Source organism: Lycorma delicatula, chromosome 2 (genome assembly GCF_047948215.1).
Source record: "Lycorma delicatula isolate Av1 chromosome 2, ASM4794821v1, whole genome shotgun sequence".
Classification (NCBI taxonomy): Eukaryota; Metazoa; Arthropoda; class Insecta; order Hemiptera; family Fulgoridae; genus Lycorma; species Lycorma delicatula.
In genome coordinates this window covers 177,372,493-177,395,008 of record NC_134456.1, presented here as the reverse complement: position 1 = coordinate 177,395,008, position 22,516 = coordinate 177,372,493, and the positions used below count along the sequence as shown (strand labels likewise).

The 22,516-nt window shown below is 30.8% G+C and overlaps 1 protein-coding gene across 1 annotated transcript in view; it reads left to right on the top strand.

Moving 5' to 3' along the window:
• LOC142319445 (NAD-dependent protein deacylase-like) overlaps positions 1 to 22,516 on the top strand; it is a 34,343-nt gene that overhangs the window by 9,801 nt on the left and 2,026 nt on the right. The window contains exons 3-5 of the mRNA XM_075356739.1: positions 2,326 to 2,540; positions 19,718 to 19,863; positions 21,679 to 21,829. Of these exons, the coding sequence (XP_075212854.1) occupies positions 2,326 to 2,540; positions 19,718 to 19,863; positions 21,679 to 21,829 (512 nt within the window). The remainder of the gene's footprint in view (positions 1 to 2,325; positions 2,541 to 19,717; positions 19,864 to 21,678; positions 21,830 to 22,516) is intronic.

Sequence of the window (22,516 nt, the reverse complement as noted above, 5' to 3'; positions counted from 1 at the left end):
CAAAATGCCTTCTTTCTGTTATTTGACAATGTGCCAGTTGGTTGTAAAAGGATTCAGTGATTCCATAGTGATATTTTATGCTAATTCTCAAATTCTATTTTGTAAATGATCAATATCTTAGGGTTTATTATGACAGACAATACTTTTTAAGTAGCCATATAGAAAGTAATCCAAGGTAACAAGTCGAGTGATCTTGCTGGCCATTTTATTTGACCCGCTTCAGCCAATTCATCTTTTAGGAAAAAATGCATTTTAAATTTTATGTACCTGAGATTGAAATGAGGAGAGGCAACATCTTGCTGAAAACAAATGTTTTGGAAAATGGGACCAACAAGGTTTTTAATGTTTTGAATGATTTGGTTGAGAAGCAAAGCCTCATATTTTTAAACTTCCATCAGTAAATATAGGCTCTATTATTCCTCTACCAACAATAGCTGCCCACACATGTACTTTGATTGGATACTGTGTATGTGCCTCACAACACCAGTGTGGATTAATATCATTCCAGCATCAATAATTATGACGATTTACATTGTCATTATAAAAAATGTAGCCTCATCATTAAATCTGTTACATAACAAATTATGATCTGCACCAATATTGTTCATCATAATTTTACAAAACTCAAGTCTTTGATCATAGTCATCTTCTTTAAGTTCTTGCTCAGGATGAATTTTGAATGATTTGAAATTTTCACTTTTTAATATTCGAATCACTGAACTTTTTAGCTAATGTTATGTTCTTGTGCTGTTGTTCAGGCTGAGGAATGAGGATTCTCAATAAATTCTTGCATAATCTCTAAAAATTCGTTATTATTTGTTGTAGATTTAGGCTTCTCTGGTTTTCCCCTAATGCTCCCTGTTTCTTCAAATCGTTTGATGATTTTTGTCTGTACCTTTTGAAATAGGGTTACAATTATTAAATGTTGCATTGAAAAATTCACAAACTTCAATTGACAACCTAACTCTTATCACTAAACAAAATTGATTTACAAATGTGGTAAAGGTAGACAAAATCAATTAGCCAACCGATCACAATAAATTCTCATAAAAGTAGTAATGAAACACTCTAAATTGAATATTACACAACAATGAAGCAAGCTTCATTTTTGCAACACTGATAAGAGACCATCAATGATCAGCTGATCAGCATGATTAGATGACAATATTTTTATTTATTTACTCATTAAATTTGAAAAAATGATGCTAAAAGAACATTGTACCAGAGCTTTATTGTTATGAATAAAAAAAATCAATTCATATTCCAGCAGGGGGCTATCAAACAGTTTATACTTTTATAGTTTAGTTGGGTATTTTTGTACATTAAACAACTCTGAGAGTGGAAAATGGATTTCCCAAAACTGCAAAATCATTGGTCAGTAATGATTGTTGTAATCCTGGAAGAAGTTAGTCTAATCTCTCAAAAAATTGTGGATGAAATGAGTGAACACTAACTGGAGAGATTCTAGAGATACTTTATTGAGTTTATCTTCTTTTTTTTTTTGTCTTCAGTCATTTGACTGGTTTGATGCAGCTCTCCAAGATTCCCTATCTAGTGCTAGTCGTTTCATTTCAGTATACCCTCTACATCCTACATCCCCAACAATTTGTTTTACATACTCCAAACCTGGCCTGCCTACACAATTTTTCCCTTCTACCTGTCTGTCCAATAGTTTATCTTTAAGGATTAAAAATTATCAGCTTTTTAAATAACAAACTGAACCAAATTTATTAACTAAAGTGTTTATAAAACTCACTTCATATTGATTTCAGTTGATTTAGTGGCTATCTTCAATGACAGGATGTGGATTAGCTTGGTAACATTTTTGAGTCACACTGAGACACTTGGAATATGGTTAAAATTCCGTTAGATTTGAACTGTGTTTGATCATTTAGTGTATCATTGTAAGTTTTAAAGAATGTTTTTACAATCCATAATGTTTGAATAAATTTAGACGCAACTTTTTTTTGCATAATATAAACTATCAAATGAATAGTCACAAATTAAACATCTTGTGAACAAAAAACAAAAAAAAATCCCAGTAAATCATCTAGATTTAATTTTTTAATTAATTTTTTCATGTATATTAACTGTATTTCTATTGTAATTTTTTTGATAGTCAGTTGCATTCAACAGAAGAAACTAATATATTATTACTTAAATGAGGTGTGTTTGTAACCAAGTAAACATTACTTTAAAAAAAATCTGCTCAGCAACTACCTTACAAGAACAACTCATGACACTACTCATGAGGACAACTGATGTTACTTACATAAGAAGAAAAAATAGGTAAAAAATTACATATTATTTATTTGTTTGTTACAGGCACATTTTGCAATAGCTAAATTTCAGAAAAGAATGATACAATTAAAACGAAATGTTACATTGGTTACAATAAATATTGATGGACTGCATCAAAAAGCAGGAAGCCCATCTGTAGTTGAATTTCATGGGAATACATTTGAAACTCTGTGTATGACATGCAACAATTTAGAACTGAATATGGATAAACCAATCTGCCCAGCTCTAGAAGGAAGAGAGTAAGTATAAATTGAAATTAATGTTTAATATAAATAATTAAAAGAACAGTTTTCTTTGTTAATTTTGATGTTCCTGTTTCAAGTTTCTGTGTTGTTTAGCATAACAGAACAAAAAAATTATTATTGAAAGACTTGCCAGATTTATACTTATTACTCAAGAAAAGAATGTAAATACACAAATATCTATATAGTATTAAGTACCAGGCTAAAAAAAAAATAACATACTCATAAAGCAAGTTGATATTAGCACCTGGTAATCAATCTGATGAGTGTTAAAAATACCAAATATTAAATGCATAATATAGGATATATTTATCAGAATTGTCAATGTTACTTGCTTTAAAAAACAGTGACCTCTACCTTGTAAGTGCTGTCCCCCTACAGGGAGTCTTAAAGACCTTGGGGGTTGGTATCCCCATAGCCCTAGCCTATGCAGTTTTTCTTCCCACTACACACTGAGCAGCTGAACCTTTTAAACCATACACATACACCACACCACAAACACTACAAAAATTACAACAGATATACCCTTACACAACAACATCTTAAACATTTTGTTCTTATGCTTAGACTTGGTGGTGTTGGACCTTACAAAATTCAACTGTAACCCAAGGTGGAAACTATTGTGCCGATGGGTGAATAGCTCTACATAGTTAATCTCAACGATGTCCTTCGGGCTAATCTAGTTGTATTTAGCTCTAGTCTCTATATGGTGAGCTCTGCAGAGGTAGTCTTGTACTTCCCTGGTACTCATAGGACCAAAATTACAAGTCCTCAGAAAACCCTTATGATAGTGGGTGGTGCATTTGAAAAAACCATCAATACCAGTCTTATGAAAAGACCTCGCTCAGCTTTGTCTGACAAGGATAACAGTACCAAAGAAAATAATAATTTAAATGGTAATAAGTCCCGCCTACAATATACAAGCATTATATTTGTACTGCTTGCACTTCTTCGGAGAAATCAGTAAGGTTTCATCTTTCCTCAGGTCTCTCCTTCATAAGGTGTCACCTTTCCTGATAAATAAGGTAGCAACAGGTTCAAGTGATTTCCCTAAGAACATCAGAAAATTGAGTGACTGATTAATACTGATAGAGTCTGTTAGTAACGTCATAGTCGATCGCTCTTACGTCTGATCCATATGAGTGGTTTAACTATAAGTGTGGTATGCCACAAAAACCTTGTTGCACCCATCTGTATTCGCTGCGACTGTCAACTAAAGGTGCGCCACATCCTTGTGGACCGTGTCTTACGTGGCATTGCGTCGGAAGCTTAAACGAATGGCTGACATACGAAATATCTTAGTCAACAATGTCTAATGTCTTACGATTACGTAAGGGCGTGTATCTCGATTCAAATATTTGATTAAAATTGTAATATGATTTTGCTTTTTGACGTTCTTCAATTTTATTGTTTTATGTTAGATTTTTAATTACGCTTTAATTTTGGTTTTATTTAGCACTTAGCACAGGCGTTACATCGTTTCAATTTTTAAGGTCAATTTTAATCGTTAATTTTTCTTTGTGTCCGGACTCTGATAACACCTCGTCATGCACGCAGGAAAAAATGGAAGTACTGTCAATGCCACTCTAATAGAAAACCTACAATACTGGCAGGTTACAATTTTTAAGAAGATTCTTTTGATAAATATTATAATTGAGATTCCATTGTAGTCTGACGTCCCTGGCACTGTACATGTGCTTTGCAATAATTCTTGTACTTTGTGTAAGGTATAATGGGAAAAAGACCCCAACCACCTCTCATCATTCTGGAGGACGGTGGAAACAACACACAATATTTACAGAAAGCACCTTTTCAGTCGCCTTGAATAAGCTAGCTATGGAGAATATGCATCCAGCCATTGGTGATTGAATTTTCACTGGAGGTGTTTGACATCTGCCGCAAAATTGTAGTTCTTCGAAGGTACCCAGACATTTTCAAAGAAACATTTTTTCTTATCAACCGGCGTAATGCTCTCCAGACCGATGAATTTTCCAATATCATCTTCATGACAACCGTCGTTTTAAATTTTACTTTCATGTGTTGCATATCGGTTTGAATCGTAGAAGGCCCCCACAGTCGCAGTGTTTGAAACAGAGAGTAGTACTTTCTTGTCCTCATCCTCATCGCTGCTGCAGGTATTTTTTTTGTTTTAAATTCACTGCAAAAATAAAAAAAAATAATTTGACCAAACGTTGATGTGGACGTGGCATCTCGCTGCATTGGTTTGACAAGGAAGGTTCTAACTGACATGTTTGTCAAAATTGAGTTTTATACGGTATTTTGACTATACCATTCTGTATTCAATTAGCTTATAGTGAAGCTAATGCAAACAAATGTTGCGCTTGTGTGAGTGAGTTCGTCATGATTCTGCTGAGTCACGTCCCGTGTATCAGACCGATTCACAATGCGGCAGTGATATCAGATTTGTCAATGGTGGTCTCTGGATTTTTTAATCTAAATATGCAGGAGACTATTATAACAAGATGAAATCTTGAGAATTTTTTTGAGAAACGGTTTAGCGATGTGTTGTTACCTCTTCTGAATATAATTCAATTATTTTCTTAGACAACGCCCCTTTATCATTCATGTAAAAAGGAAAAAAATTCCAGTCGTGCCTTGGAAAAAGAATATCAAAATGTGGTAGTTCAAAAGTGATTTTTGAAAAGGATGAACATAAAGCCCAATTATTGAACGGGTTTCGCGCATTAAAGGTAATTTTGATGTGTATAAAATTGATGAGTTAGCAAGATCCAGAGATAAAACGAGCTTCGATTACCTCCCTATCTTTGTAAATTCAACCCAATTGAGTTAATTTGGGAACAAATTAAAAGATTCGTAGCGTCAGAAAATAGTACTTTTCAAACATCTAATGTTAAAGATTTATACTTAAATGCCATCGATAAAACAGGCTAGCAGGTATGGAAAAACTGCTTAAAACATGTAACGGATACTGTTGAGCCAAATTATCGGTTCAGCAAATTATTGGTTTATAGAAAATAAAATTGAGCTTCTTGTTAAATCTCTTAAAACTGACAACACTACGGATTTCTCCCAATCAGATGACGAAAACTGAATTGAATTTATTATTTTTTTATTATCACAGAAATTTAATCTAAAATGTTAGTGGACAATTAACAAATGCATAACTTAAAAAAAAAAGTAGGAAACTACGTAACAATCAACAATTTTAAATAATAAAATACTCATGGGTAATCAAATATTTCGAACAAAGTAAGAAATATTATTGATCATTTAACATGTCTGAATTTATTTAAATTTAAAATATATGTACAACTTTTATAAAATATAATAGCGTGTAGTTTATTTTATATGCATCAGGATTTACAGGAGATGCTTGTGAATCGGCTGCCTATACATTCTTACGCAGTCTGTTTAACTGAACTCTATAAAACTAACTGAATTAGGTATAGTTGAGCTTAATTCAAAAATATGCCTCTTATCATTATAACATTAAAAATTTACCGAAGAATCATCAATCCAAAAATTTATCAGACATACAGACTTTTTTGAGCTCGGGACCTTAAACCCGATATTTTTATATCATAATCATAAATTTGTCACAACGCAGTTAAATCTTCTCCTTTCTTTACTGATGAATTCAAGATGAACTGGAAACGAGCCGATTTTACTGATTAAAAATCGAGCAATCGGCAAAAGCAATATTGGTAATTAGGCCACGTTATGAATTATTTTTAATTGCTCATCAAAAATATTGATTATTTAAAAGAACCTGAAACAAAAATTATAAACCTAAATACGAGGCTCTTTTATGTAAGATCCAAAAGAATCCCTACTTATTCTTATTCTGTTTCCTGTTTAGCCTCCGGTAATTACCTTTCAGATAATACTTCAGAGGATGAATGAGGATGATGTGTATGAGTGTAAATGAAGTGTAGTCTTGTGCAGTCTCAGTTCGACCATTCCTGAGATGTGTGATTAATTGAAACCCAACCACCAAAGAACACCGGTATCCACGATCTAGTATTCAAATACGTGTAAAAATAACTGATTTCTCTAGGACTTGAACGCTGGAACTCTCGACTTCCAAAAAAAAAAAGAATCCCTACTCGCATAACACTTGCAAGCATAGAAAGATAATGAAGAATAACAAATCTTAAGTTACATGCTTTTAAAGCAAGAGTTGCGCTTATGTAAATTTATGGTACACATATTGCAAGTTAAATAAAAGCATGTAATAAACGTCACAGTAGGCTACTTATTAAAAAATTTTCTAATGCCCATTCATTATAATAAAGAGGATGGCAGTTGGCCAGTACGAAATAACAAACTTTACAGATGTAAAATATTGCAACTGCACTTCACACTACACACTCGTGTAAAAATACTGACTCTCACTAAAAATGCATACGATCTTATATTCTTGGTAAATACCTTCTGAAATATTCCCATCGTGTCGTGAAATGATGCATTTTCTAGACTATTCTAGAAAACTCTTATTGCCGCAAGTAATATGGTGCCTATGTGTAAAAATAGTTGTTAAACGTTCTAAAAGATGGTACGAGTGTTTCTATTTTGTAATTCGTTTCTTTAAAAATGTTGTTTAATTTAAAATTTTTTTAAATCTATTTAAATTTTTAAAAAAATCTCATTTTGAAGGGGCCAGCTATCCCCTTCTGGATACGTCCTTGTTAGAGATAATGTAGGTGAATGTCCTTGATTTTTATGAAGAAGTGTATGTGAATGGTTTTTTTAGAAGTATGCTGTTTGTTATTTATTTAATCCAAACATTAGTTCACAATTATTCTAAGTCAAACACGATTACTTTTAAGTTTATGTTTTACTGTATTTATAAAGTAAGTTAACAATAACATTTTCTCATAAACAAATTTTTGGGATTTTTTTCTTCTTTGGTTTTACCAAATAGTGTATCATTTTCAATTAACAATAGTTAAGTTTTGTGTACACCAAGGTACACTATTGGAATCACAATCTTGTTGAATATAACTGTATTTAATTTAAACTGTAATTTATAACAAAGTCAAGTACACATGTGTCTACATAATCTATAAATCTATACAGTAGTCCACTAAATCATTGTAAAATGAATCCACATTATTCTTATCAGACTACAGTATTTATCCTAAAATAATTAATCAAATTTTTATAATTAATAAGTTTAGTACTGAGTCTTTTTCTGTATACTATCAATTTTGTAAGAAATTATAACATTGTTGCTTCACTAACTGTACTAAGATTGCAGTTTTGTACAGAAACAGTCAAAGGCTATGTTCACTCATATAATACAATAATATGTGAAGCAAATTTTAAGAAAGTATCACTTACAATTATGTGAATTAATTTTTGTAGGATCAGTTTGATTATGTATGACAAAATTACAAGACTAACCACAATTTTTTGGAGTAACAATCATAAGGTTTTAATTTAACAACATTAAACCATCTTTTTTAGTTACAGGTGCCACTTACAATGAGGGTTTTTTTATTATTTGAGATCAAAAAAGGTTTAGTATAAATACAAATTAAAAATTCATAAAAAAAGTGTAACATATATATATATATATATATATATAAAACAGTGTCAATGATAAATAAAATAAAATTTAAAGTATAAGTAATTGATATTAATAAAACTTGTATTAAATACACTAGATGCCACTGTATTACATATGTGTATGTAATATCTGAAGGCGGGTCAGTAGTGCGCTGTGGCATCCCCTCCACTGCTTTTAACATCACTCAGCGACTTCTTACACCAGCAAAATAGTGTATTCAAAAAGTCACATCCATTAATTTACAATGATTTGTACCGTAGGCTATAATGTTTGATTTTATTTAACGTGGCGCAATTATTTACGAAAATTACTTCTAAATAGTACATACGAATCAATAACTAATATTCTATTGAGCTGTGTAGGCCTGCAAAACTACAAAATAAAAAACATTAAATTGTATAAAAAATACATAAATAATTAAAGTATCAAAGAAACGTGACTAAAAGTATTATAATTATAATCATTATTAAATTTATAAGTAAAAAAACTATGAATACTACAGTAATATTAAGTTCGTACTATATAATAAACGTAAAATTAATTTTATTAATTAAAACGTTAATTCGTACTATAATTTATAAACGTAAAACATAAAATGATTTCATGCAAAATAATTTGTATAGTAGCTGAAATAAATAAATAAATTAATACAGTAGAATAAATAAATAATAGCAAAAATAAATGAATACGGTAGAATAAATAATAATAAATACAAGCAATATCATTTGGAGGTCTTAAGTTTGTAGCAACCGTTCCGTATCCCGGGTAATAGGAGTTAGAGGAGTATGGGTTATAGTGTAGAGGGGGTAAGTGGAGGCAGCTTGCAGGAGGACCCGCCTTTAGATTTTACATACACTAGAGAATCGCTTTTGTGATTAACAAGAACGAGTCAATAAAGCGTCTGATTCATTTGAGCGTCGAAGTTCATTTTCCTGTACGTTAACAAACATAACCTAATTTACGTAAACAGGTCGTAAAACATAATGTACGAAGTTTAATGATTATTATGTATGAGGTACGTATCTAGTTAGGTAACATGATGCATTAAAACAAATTAGTCTAATATTGAAAAAAAGAATTTGTTTTTGTTTTAGTCAATTCTATTAAATACAATACTGTATTATAAAAATATTCAGTAGAAATACAAAAAAAAAATGGAAGAAGTGTTAGGAGAAGACCAATTTGGTTTCAGGAAAAGTATAGGGACAAGGGAAGCAATTTTAGGCCTCAGATTAATAGTAGAAGAAAGATTAAAGAAAAACAAACCAACATACTTGGCGTTTATAGACCTAGAAAAGGCACTCGATAACGTAGACTGGAATAAAATGTTCACCATTTTAAAAAAAATTAGGGTTCAAATACAGAGATAGAAGAACAATTGCTAGCATGTACCGGAACCAAATAGCAACAGTAAGAATTGAAGAACATAAGAAAGAAGCCGTAATAAGAAAGGGAATCCGACAAGGATGTTCCCTATCTCCGTTACTTTTTAATCTTTACATGGAACTAGCAGTTAATGATGTTAAAGAACAATTTAGATTCGGAGTAACAGTACAAGGTGAAAAGATAAAGATGCTACGATTTGCTGATGATATAGTAATTCTAGCCGAGAGTAAAAAGGATTTAGAAGAAACAATGAATGGCATAGATGAAGTCCTACGCAAGAACTATCGCATGAAAATAAATAAGAACAAAACAAAAGTAATGAAATGTAGTAGAAATAACAAAGATGGACCACTGAATATGAAAATAGGAGGAGAAAAGATTATGGAAGTAGAAGAATTTTGTTATTTGGGAAGTAGAATTACTGAAGATGGACGAATCAGGAGCGATATAAAATGCCGAATAGCACAAGCTAAATGAGCCTTCAGTAAGAAATATAATTTGTTTACATCAAAAATTAATTTAAATGTCAGGAAAAGATTTTTGAAAATGTATGTTTGGAGTGTCGCTTATATGGAAGTGAAACTTGGACAATCGGAGTATCTGAGAAGAAAAGATTAGAAGCTTTTGAAATGTGGTGCTATAGGAGAATGTTAAAAATCAGATGGGTGGATAAAGTGACAAATGAAGAGGTATTGCGGCAAATAGATGAAGAAAGAAGCATTTGGAAAAATATAGTTAAAAGGAGAGACAGACTTATAGGCCACATACTAAGGCATCCTGGAATAGTCGCTTTAATATTGGAAGGACAGGTAGAAGGAAAAAATTGTGTAGGCAGGCCACGTTTGGAATATGTAAAACAAATTGTTAGGGATGTAGGATGTAGAGGGTATACTGAAATGAAACGACTAGCACTAGATAGGGAATCTTGGAGAGCTGCATCAAACCAGTCAAATGAGTAAAGACAAAAAAAAAAAAAATGGAGAATATTGTAAAATATAAATTTATAACAACGTTTTATGCAGGGAGTTAAGAAAAAACACATTTGTAGCTTCCGTACAGACTACACAAATTTCAGTTCTATAATTCCATGTAACTGCTTATTTTTTTTTTTTGTAGTGATCCAAGGCATCATTTTCCACTTGATAAAAATCAAGGAACTGTTCTGGTCGTCTGGGTAATTAAAGTACTTGCGGCCGAACATCCTCTGCTTCTTCAGTCTCATTCTATTCCAGTTCTTCATTGATAATTTCTGATACAATTTCATCATCAGTAACAGGAGTATAAACAGGAATCTCCTCGTCAATACAGATTCACTGATTAATTTCGTCATTCACATCTTCGATTGAACTTATCGGCACAACATCATTGGATCCAATAAAACCAACTGTTTTGAATGGTTTCAATCTTTAATTTGTTCCAAGCTTTGCATGACCTATGAGTAGTATATAGATGTGTAATCTTTTTCGCTATCATTCGCAGCCATCTCAAGTCCGGCTGTATCTATCACTTGAGTTAATATCCTCCTCAAACTTTTTTCTACTAAAACTTTCAGAGTTTTTTCAATTTTCTGATCTAAGGGCTCTATTAAAGCCATTGTATTCGGTGGTATAAAAAATAATTGTATGCTTTTAAAATTATACCTCGCTCATGTATAAGCTGTACCAAAATCAAAGTTATTATTTTTTTTGCTGATTGATCAATTTTGAATTTTATTTAATCAAAAACGGAGAAAACAAATCGGACGTCATCCACGCACTTTTGTTTGAATTTTAGTTTACAGACAAGGAAACATCAAAATTTTTAGATTTTTCTAACTAGGAGTTCTTTTTTATCACTTCCACACATTTTGCAAACGAGAAGAACTGTTATGGCGTCTTTTTGATTTTTATCACCTGAGTTGCTAATTTTTTAAACGTAATGGAAAATCAGGAAGTGCTCTGAATACAACCCTAGTTCATCGCAATTGCAGATATCATCAGGTTTGAAATTTTTTAAGTCTCGGGAATGCAGTTCTTACTTTAGTCATCTGCAGCAGGTTGATCAGCATCCAATTTTTCACCGAATGATTTCTTGTAAACAATCATCTGTTTGTAAGCATCTGTATCATTGGTTTGTAAGCATGTCCATCAAATTTTTCTGCAAATTGTTTTTTTTTTACCATTAAGATTCCACGACTGTTGGCATATTTAATGTTCTTGCTACAGTAAACTACTTCAATAAAGCGTGTTCAATATTTTCATTCTTACCATCACATTTCCTCTTTCTGTAAACACTCTCCTTTAGGGCGACTGCAACTTCCAATTATTTGCAGCTTTTAATACGAGAAAGTGAGGTCTGAGTAAGTTCTAGTCGTTCAGCTTCTCACTGACTACATTTAGATAGTTTATTATATTTTTTTTAAAACTTCTAGTTTTTCACATAAATTTAAATCCTTACGTTTATGTGACATGGCTTCAAAATTCACAAAAATTTCAGTACAGTACACAAAAATTAGCAGACAAAATTACAAATGGAAAAAATGATAACATAACAGTAAACATTAACAACAGTTGAAACACACAAAGAAAGAAAACTAAAATGTATAAACAAACATACTAATCGACTTATGTATACAATATACAGTGTAGAAAGATGAAACGCACTGACAGACGAATGGCCTAAAGTGTATTGCGCTGCACTTGCGCATTTTTAGTCTGCCGCTTACAGACGGAAGTCTGTACGGTACAGACGAGGACCGTGCTACGACACAACCTATTTCCTTGTAGTAATGGGAAGAATCGTGAACGAATCGTTCCTTCAATTAGATTCTTTATACTGAACGAAAGAATCGAGAATCGGTTTGCAGGAGAAACCGATTCTTTTTACGATTCTTAACAATGAAATTGATAGGCGACGGGAAACCAAATCTTTCTCAATTACGATTCGATTCGATTCATAGCAATCTTTCTAATGCATAGCTTGCAGTGGGGGATCCTCCTAGCTTGCGTTTGTTTTATTTATTTATTGTTTTCTACACGTGACGCATAACTTATTACATAACCATCACTAATGTTTATTGAACATTCGGCAAATTTATTACTTCCGATTAGAAAATATTTTTTTTTAATGAGTCAACCTTTAACAATTAAATTTTATCTGTATGCCCCATAAAACATTTTTTGTTTATCAACTACAGCGAACCAAATATTTTTTTTTTCAACTCATTAAAAGTATTTATATCTTTTTTTCTTGTTAACCTTTGGTAGCACCGTCAGGAATTAGTTCAGAAGGTGAATAAGGGTGATATGTATGAGTGTAAATGAAGTGTAGTCATGTACAGTCTCAGGTCGACCAGTTCTGAAATGTGTGGTTAATTGAAACCCAACCACCAAAGATCACCTGTATCCACAATCTAGTATTCAAATCCGTATAAAAGTATCTGCCTTTACTAGGACTTGAATCTAGAATCCTCGACTTCGAAATCAGCTGGTTTGCATAAACGCGTTCACCACTAGACCAACTCGGGGTTAAAGTATTTATTTAAACTATAAAATTTATCTTAAACTAATTTCTCTAAAGCTATAAATGACAAAAAGAATAATTAAAAATAATATAGCTTGTACCGTGTACTTTATTTTTAAGCGAGCCATTGATTCCGTCTTTGTTTTTTTTTATCACATAGATGTTATTTTATATTTACTTTGATGTTTTTACTAATACGTGCACAGTTACTTACACGGACACACACAAAGATTTCGTTTTTAAAAATTTTTGGTTCTATTATCACAAAAAGATAATGAAAAATAATAAAAATTAAGCAAAATAAATAATTAGTTAATACCTTTCAAATCAACTTGATAGTATTTTATACATTTACATATAGAAATATAATTTTTTCGAAATTCTTTGATTTAAGTCTATTTCTCCTTTCTGTTATTAACTGTCCCGCTTTTGAACAAATTCGTTCACAGGGAACAGAGGTTGCAGGAATGCAAAGTCTAGTTTATATTATTTCTAAAATTTCTGCTACTGTTGGGTTTGAATTAGTTAAAATTGGCGTTACTTTTTTATCAAAATCTTCCCATGCAGTTGAAATGGAGAGTTCAATAATTTCTTGTTCGGTTTTAAACCTATCGGCTTGTTCGATCTGAATACTTCGAACTTTCTGTGAAAGTTTTGTGCAAGCATTTTGGTAAGATGCTTCATCTTTAGAGCCTTGTTTTTTAAAGCGAGGATCTAATAGCACGCTTTCAAGCAAAATATTATTATTTTCAACATCCTCTTAATTCTATGTTGCAGTTGGTCTAACATCTTGTTACATACTTTAACGATTTCAGAAGTTTGAGTAGAAGATTTAATCTTAAGTACATGTCTTGTTATCGCTCGTACCAATAAACAGATTTTTGAAATAGCGACAGTTTTTTGAGAATTTATTTCAACAGTTACCTCTTCAAACATTTTCAATAATTTGCACATTTCAGCTATAACTGTCCACTCATCAAATGAAATATTATTTAGAATAGGATTCACCAAAGCGATAGTCAAAGCGATAGAAATTAGTGGTTCTTTTGTTTCTAATAATCTATTAAACATGTGCAGGAGTGAGTTCCATCCGGTAGGCACTTCCTGTTTTAATTTTAATTCCTTAAAATTCATTTGTTGCTGCATGTTTTGCAGTTTGGAGGCAGCATGAAAACTTCGTTTAAAAAATTCGACAATTGCCTTCGATTTTACCACAATTGTTTTTACTTCAGACACTGCTGCTTGGACAATTAAATTGATTGTATGTGCTAAGCAAGGAATATGGCGTAGCTGACAATTGCGAATAGCAGCTTTTAAATTTGCTGCATTGTCACTAACAATCGCTCCTATTTTGTCAGTAATAGCCCATTCATTGAATTTACCTTGTAATTCAATGGCAATCTTTTCAGCCGTATGTTGGCTACAGATTTCTATACAAGTAACTGGATTTTTAAATTACAATCATAGTCAATGAAATGGATAGTTATGGCCATATAATTATTATTTAAAACGATGTCCAACTGTCAGTGATTATTCCGCATGCTTCTATATTTTATAATGACTTACGAATCTCACAAGAAATTCTATCATATAATTGTGGAATTAAACTAGTTGTAATTGTTTTCCGACAAGGAAGCAAATACCAGGGTTTAACATGTGAACAAACTTCTTGAATTCTTCATCCTCAACGAGTGAAATAGGTTGATATTCTTTAGTTATTAACCTAATTAATTGAATATCTAACGCTCGGCTTTTACTTTGAGGGACAGGTTTTGTAACAAAGGAAATAAGGGACAACTGTTGTGTTTATTTTTTAAGACAAAGATGTTATTGGATGCACAGCAGAAGGATTAGGGGATTCAACAAAGTTTGTTATTTTAAGAGCTAATTGCTGCGATTAATTTGGTTCAGTCGCAGTAGGATTTAAGTTATAATGTATTTCTGAAACATAATCAGAAGAACAAGGATTTTTTTGTCTTGAAATATCAACTGCTGGGTGTTTAACTTTAATATGTCGAAACAGATCGTCCCACAGCATAGGATACTGAACTACGGCAAAGATTACACAAAGCTTTTCCAGAGCTTGCTTCGGAAAAGTAAGTCCAGATACGACTTCTTTTTCTGCAGCTCATGTTTATAAATTTAAAAACAGAATATTCTTTTTTAAAAGTGCTTATAAAATACCTACATACATAAAAACTAATGATTTAAAAAATAATACCAATAAACATTTAGAAAAAAAATCGTCTTCTGATTATGTAAAGTAAAAAAAAATCTTACGAAATTGTGTAGGCCCAAATAAAAAATATATAAACAAACTACAAAACAATAGAACACGCATAGATTATGTACCATGAAAACAGAATCGCTGTTGTCTTTTATCCGTCTACTAAGAATAATTGTAAAATATATCTTGAGCATGACACTATGCGTAAAAGAACGACAGTAATTAATATTGTGCAACATAGCTTCCCGTCCGAATGAAATAAAAATAAAAAAGAATACTAATGTCATGTAGAATGTGTGGGTAATAGTTTAAATTTTCCCTTCTCAGTTTAGCGATGAGGTTTGTCGACATATGCTTGTTTTCGTAAAGGAATCGAATAAGATGAAATAAGGAGAATCGTTGGTTAGGTGAAGGGAATACAGCATGCGTATTAGATTGACCCACCGGGTTGGTCTAGTGGTGAACGCGTCTTCCCAAATCAGCTGATTTGGAAGTCGAGAGTTCCAGCGTTCAAGTCCTAGTAAAGCCTGCTATTTTTACACGGAGTTGAATACTAGATCGTGGATACCGGTGTTCTTTGGTGGTTGGGTTTCAATTAACCACACATCTCAGGTATGGTCGAACTGAAAATGTACAAGACTACTTCATTCACACTCATACATATCATCCTCATTCATCCTCTGAAATATTATCTAAACGGTAGTTACCGGAGGCTAAACAGGAAAAAGAAAGAAGCATGCGTATTAGAAGTGATAGGCTACTAAAAATCGTATTCAACCGAAAAAAAATCAGATGTTTACTAAAGGAGTCGAATAAGAGAAGAATCGAAGACATTTGTAGGTATGCTAGTTGAACAGGAGTATGAAGAGAGACGAACCGCTAAACATGGGTGAAGAAGAGAAAAAGACCATGCGGATTAGAGTTTACAGCTCAGGTAGTGGTGGGAAGGAAAAGAATCACTGAATCGGACGAACGATTCTTTTTTACGATGCTTTTCTGATAATCGAATTGAAAGAATCGATTCTTGTAAAATAATCGTTTATTCCACCACTATTTCCTTGGAGTAATCAACGTAAACATTAAATACGGGTACTGAAGTAAAATGAAAGCATAAACAACATTAATGCAGTGCAATAAACATAAATAATCCATATTGTATTATAACAAATAAACTTATTTAAACATTTTAAATAATAAAATATTAATTCAACAAAACGATTCCTGATTCTGCTATACGAAGAAATTAAAAAAATTTCTAAATTCTGGTTTGGGTTTTAAAAAATTAATTAAAAATTCAGATGATTCAATTACCAGTGATTATAATAAGCAGCATCTACTACGTACATATAATTATGAATTAGCAATTTAGTATCCTAGCAGTATATAATAATTACCGTCAATCTCATATATCTATAAAAAATATTTTTTTTTTGGTTTATTCCATATACGTTCTTATACAATTCATCCGATTGCGATGAAAATTTGGTGAGTTGTGTGCACGCCTGTGAAGGTTGCTGAATTAGTTTGGACCCGCTAGGTCACGCGAAGGTCAATATATTTCAAAAAATTGTATTTATGGTCCGATTAAGCTCATATTCAAAATAAATATTAGTTATATGAAAAAAAATAAAAATTTTTTACAAAAAATGGACAGCTAGATGGCGCTGGGATCGAGATAGTTCGGAAAATTGTATTTATGGTCCTATTTGGGTAATATTCAGATTACATATTAGTTACATGAAAAGAAAATTTTTGCAAAAAATGGACCCGCTAGGTGGCGCGGGGGTCGAGATATTTCAAAAAAATTGTATTTATGATCCGATTTGGATCATATTCAGAATATGTATTAGTAGGTGAAAAGAAATATTTTTGTGAAATAGGGAAGAATGGAAAAAGGAAAGATGAGAACGGGTGAAGATTGGAAGCCGTAAAGAGGAAAAAAAGGAAAGGTTAAATTTTGTGTTGTTCTGTAATGTTCAGTTTTTTAATATTTTATCAAACGTTCATTTGTGTTCGTTTAATCTATCTATCTATCTATCTATATATATATATATATATATATATATATATATATATATAAATGATTGTTTGTTTGTCCTCCGTATGCATTCCTATACCATTCATTGATTCTGATGAAACTTTGGTGAGTTGTGCGCTCGCCCACGAAGGTTTCTGAATTAGTTTGTATCCGCTAGTTGGCGCTGGGGTCGAGATATTTCGAAAAATGTTTCTTATGGTCTGATTGGGCTCATATTCAGAATATGTGTTACTTACATTGAGAGAAATACCTCTGAAAAATGGACCCACTAAATGGTGCTGGGGTTGAGATATTTGGAAAATTGCATTTACGGTCTGATTTGACTTTATTCAGATTATATATTAGTTACGTGAAAGAAATATTTTTATGAAAAATGGGAAAAGGAAAGAAGAGAAAATTGAAAATAAGGAAGAAGGAAAAATGGAATAAAGGGAAGAAGGGTAAAAGGTAAGATGCGAAAAAAGGAAGATGGGAAAAAGGAAAGAATTAATTTTGTTCAGTTTTTTATGTTTTATCAAACATTCATTTGTGTTGATTTAATCTATATATATACTCAAATCTAGCAATGGCAAAGCATTGCCGGGTTAGCTAGTAATAAATAAAATAACAAAAATATCACTTACTGTTACTGCTTTTTCTTTTTTTAACCACTCACAACAGTGCTTTTGTAGTGCACATCACTTCATTAGATATAATAAAAATTTAAAAAAGAAGTTTAAGAAGGGGTAACATCTTTCTTTTTTGAATATTTAATGCATTAGATGAAATGAAAACACTTATGTGAATTTTTAAAAAGAATAAGCAGCAAATGATATTTTTAATTTATTTATTATTGATAATAATTGTTATATATTGCTAGAATGCTAAACAACTAATTCATAAATATATGCATATATTTAATCAAAGTTTTGTTAATATCAATAGCCAATCCTTTAAATTTTGTTTTAGATATAACAATTGACACAATGCTGCGAACCTTTTCTGGTTTAATATATAAACTAATTCCCAAGAAACATAAATAAATATAGTAACCACATATCCTATGCCTTACGTGAGCTATATTAAAGTATAAAATGTTGAAGAAAACTACTTCATTATTTTTTAACCATACATAAGTAGTAACTGAAATACTGAACCTAGCAGTACTTCTCTATAATAATCTCTTAAAATTAGTAATAACCTATTAAGAATAGAAGCCAAAAATATGTTTTTTTTTTTTTTATCTTCAACTATCAATTCCATTATTATTCATTAAGTTGTAAAAGCATAGAAATTATAAAAAAAAACTATTCTAAACCTAATAATACTTACTTTATTCATTAAGATCATTTTTTTTTTTTTTAATTTTTCATTTCATTACAAGTTACTTGCACTGTACAAGTTTCTTCTGACAAAGGTGCTTACACCTTACAGTCTTTGTTCTAAACATTTCAAAGCTCAAGCCATATGAAATTGACATAAAACCCTCACACTTAAGAAGTTTCTGTTTTTAACTGTTGGCTAAAAAAAAAGGAAAAACCGACTAGATGAAGAATAATATTTTCTCTTTCAGTTGCCTTACTAAAGTGATGATTTCGTAATAAATAAAAATGTCTAACAAATTTATACCTAGTAATAGTTTTTATGAAATATTTAAATATCATATTCATCAATTTAAAATATAGTAGTAATTAAGGTAACACATCTTATCTCATGTTTTTTTTTATTGTATAAATCCATAGGTAATATAGTTTTATAAATTGAATAACTCAACTCAGAAACAGAAAATGACATTGATCTAAAATTTCATTGATAATAAGTTTATAGAATAAGCTAGATTATGTAAAAATTTGAAAGCAATTGGCCAAGTGAGTTTTTAATAAGTGATCAGAGTTAATGTAGGCAATCTAAAGCTAAGAAAAAACAGTACCTTTTTTCATTCTCACCAAAATAAAATATCTTAAAGAATAAAAGATTTAACATCATCAAAATTGACATAAAATAACCTAAAATATGATTTAATTTGTTTTGAAATCTAATGGGTGGTTTTATTTTTATAAAGTCTCAAACTCATGTGCCCATACTTTTTATGCTGATAATAATTTTCAATTGTTTTCATCTGGATTACAATCAAAGCCTAAATATGCTAAATATTAAATTTCTGTTGACCAGCCCTTTAACAAAAATAATAAATAACAACTAGTCAAAATCTTCAGTTACTCTTGAAGGCCTGCTGCTTCTTTTAAGGAATTGTGCCTTCCCATAGATACCCAACAGTAATGGTAGCACAATACCTGCTTCTCACATCGATGATATTCAGAGAATTTGTTGCAAGTTCAATAACTATTCTTAAGGAGACAACATATTACAGTATGTAAATAATTTACTAATAAGGTATAATAACTTAATATGAACATGGTCCTAAAATTAACATTTCTGTTGCAAAAAACTGTCATGTATTTATAAATTTGTATTGTGTTATCTTACAGAAAATTTTTTGGAAAGAAAAATATACCACCACCAATACCTGGAAATGATCTGCCACGCTGTAAATTTAGAAATTGTAGAGGATTATTGCGGCCTAATGTTATTTGGTTTGGAGAAGACATTCATAAAGACGCTTTGGATAAAGCAAGTCGGTCCCCATTTCTTGGTATTTTAAATTTATATGATTTATTTAAGGGTAGACACCAATAATTTTGACTGAAATTTCCAGATAATTACAATTTTTAATCTTTATATAACGTGTTCAAAAATAAATTAGTATTATGACAAACTTTTACCAGCAAAATAAGACTCATTAAGTTACAAACTATTTATCTAAAAAATAAACCTGAATAAATGTTTGAAATCTTCAACATATTTTTTTCTTCTAAGGGAAATATATATTTACTGCAAAACCTATTTCCTAATCCTAATGAAATTTAAACCATTATGTTCTTTTTTGCACTGGAGAGTAAATAAATTCATATCCTAAATTCAACACTAAAATTTTGCAATAATATGATGATTAGTTCGGCTTTTGTTCAAATTTCCAATTTTTCTTGAACTTTGCTATGAGTAGGGTGACACATTTAGGTAGTTTGTGTTTCTGTAACTCCAGAACAACTAATGATATTAATGAAATCTATACCAAGCCATTCACTTAATACGACTTGATCATTCTTTACTATGAGTTTACATCAATTAAAAAAATTGAAATCAGGAACTGATCACCATCTCAAATCCTAAAAACCAAAATTGTTTGAAACTAACAAAGCAGGATTTTGAACAGAAATGCTAGAAACATGGATTTTAAAATTATGTAAATTGTGTATATGAAAAGTTATTAAAAAGTACAGGATTTCAGAAAACAATGAGGAAATAAATTTTGGCATAATTTTTTTCTTTTCAGAATTTTAAATAGTTCCAATTATTAAGTTTACTAACTAGTAAAGCAAACAGGATGTAGTAAAACTATAACCAGAATTCTTTAACTTTGGTTACGTGTGAAAATTAGTTTATTAAAAACATGGTTTCAGTCATCAAACTGTTAAATTTCCCGCAAGCAACACCAGAGAGATCCAAGGGATTGCAAACCATTCAACTTTAAGGAAAAGTAGTTTGCTTCCCTTTTCAGAAACCAGAAAATCATTTAATAAAGCAATATGCACAGTATGAAAATTAATTTAACAAACAAAACATTAATACTGTTGGTAAAAAAGCACAAAATGATGCTCAGATAAATTTTCAGTTAAATAAATCAGCACTAAGATTAAAACAAATAATTAATGAGCATCAGTGAATGTGTTAAAAGTAAAAAAAAAAAAAAAATGAAATTATATACAAAAATAATAATCATTAAATAAATAAACCAAATTTATTTGACTAATGATTTTTAAACTTACATGAAAATGTTTGCAGTTGTTTTTTTGCTGACTTCAATGACTGGACCAGTCACTGAATGTTTAATTTAAAATAACAATATTGCTAAAAATTTGATTTTATTTCATATTAAAAACAAATAGTTTTGCACTGCCAACCAACATGGGAAAAAACATTTCAAATAAAAAATACTATTAAGCCCACAGAATGCAGTTACTCTGTTTAAGTATTAAAGTACATACACATATTAATTATTTTTTTTTTAAGACAGCTACGACAGTTTAAGTACATTTGTAAGAAATTATGAGAAATGTAGGTAAGTGTAATCTGATCTCATAAAATCAAGATCCTATACATCATAAACAGTTTAAATAAAAGATAAAAAAAAGAAATTAACAAATAAATAAAAATTTTTATAAAATAAGAAACTTCCAAAGAAAAAACTGCTTCCTTCTTAATAAATTAAGATCGGACTAATGAATGTATCTGTTGATGCCCACTCTTTTGTAAATAAAAAAAATAAGTTAAGAGATTGTTTTTCAACTGATCATTATTTATTAAAAAATAAACACTTATGGGATTTCAGATGATGTAGTGGAGAAGTGTGATTTATGTTTAGTCATTGGGACATCATCAAAAATTTATCCAACTGCGGCATATGGGCCAAAACTTCAATCAAACGGGATTCCAGTCGCTGAATTTAACAGGAAAAAAACACAGTTTACTTTTAACTTCAGGTAAGAAATTTATTTTAACTATCAATTCACTTTCCATGCAGAACACAAAAGTAAAATATGGATTTTTTTTCTCTAGATTTATTTTTAAATCTAATATAATTCCACTTTTGTGTAGTTCAGATAAAAAAAAATCAGAAAGTATTATTTTTTCCTTCCGGTGGCTTACACTAAAATATGTTTTTTATGTATAATGCAAATTTTTCAAAAATTCATTTTATACTTACATTTCTTCAACTAACTGGTGACAGTGTCTATAATCCATAGTTTCCTGCAGAAAATGGTAAATGCGGCTTTTGCTTTACACTACCTATTCCAGTAAGTAAGAAATACTGGAACATAGTTATAAACATGAGGCAAATAAACTATCTGTCCCACAGATACTAGTTTGAGATTCTTTTCTAAGTAAGGTTGATTTTGCAGTCAGCCCCTGTGGTGAATAGTGAAGCTATACCTTCAGAATATTACAAAGTGCAGAATATTACTCGCATTTCAGAAAGGAAATGCTAGGCATGCTGTTGTATAACAATATGTTAGGCTCAGTGAAGAATAAAGTAGGAAATCATTTCACTCTTCATTTTATTTATCAGGCCTGACAAGATTGCTCATTATTTTTGAAAATGAAATGCACCATCTTTGAGAGTGAATGGTAATTGATGTCGTGGTTACAGTTCATTCTTCACAATCATT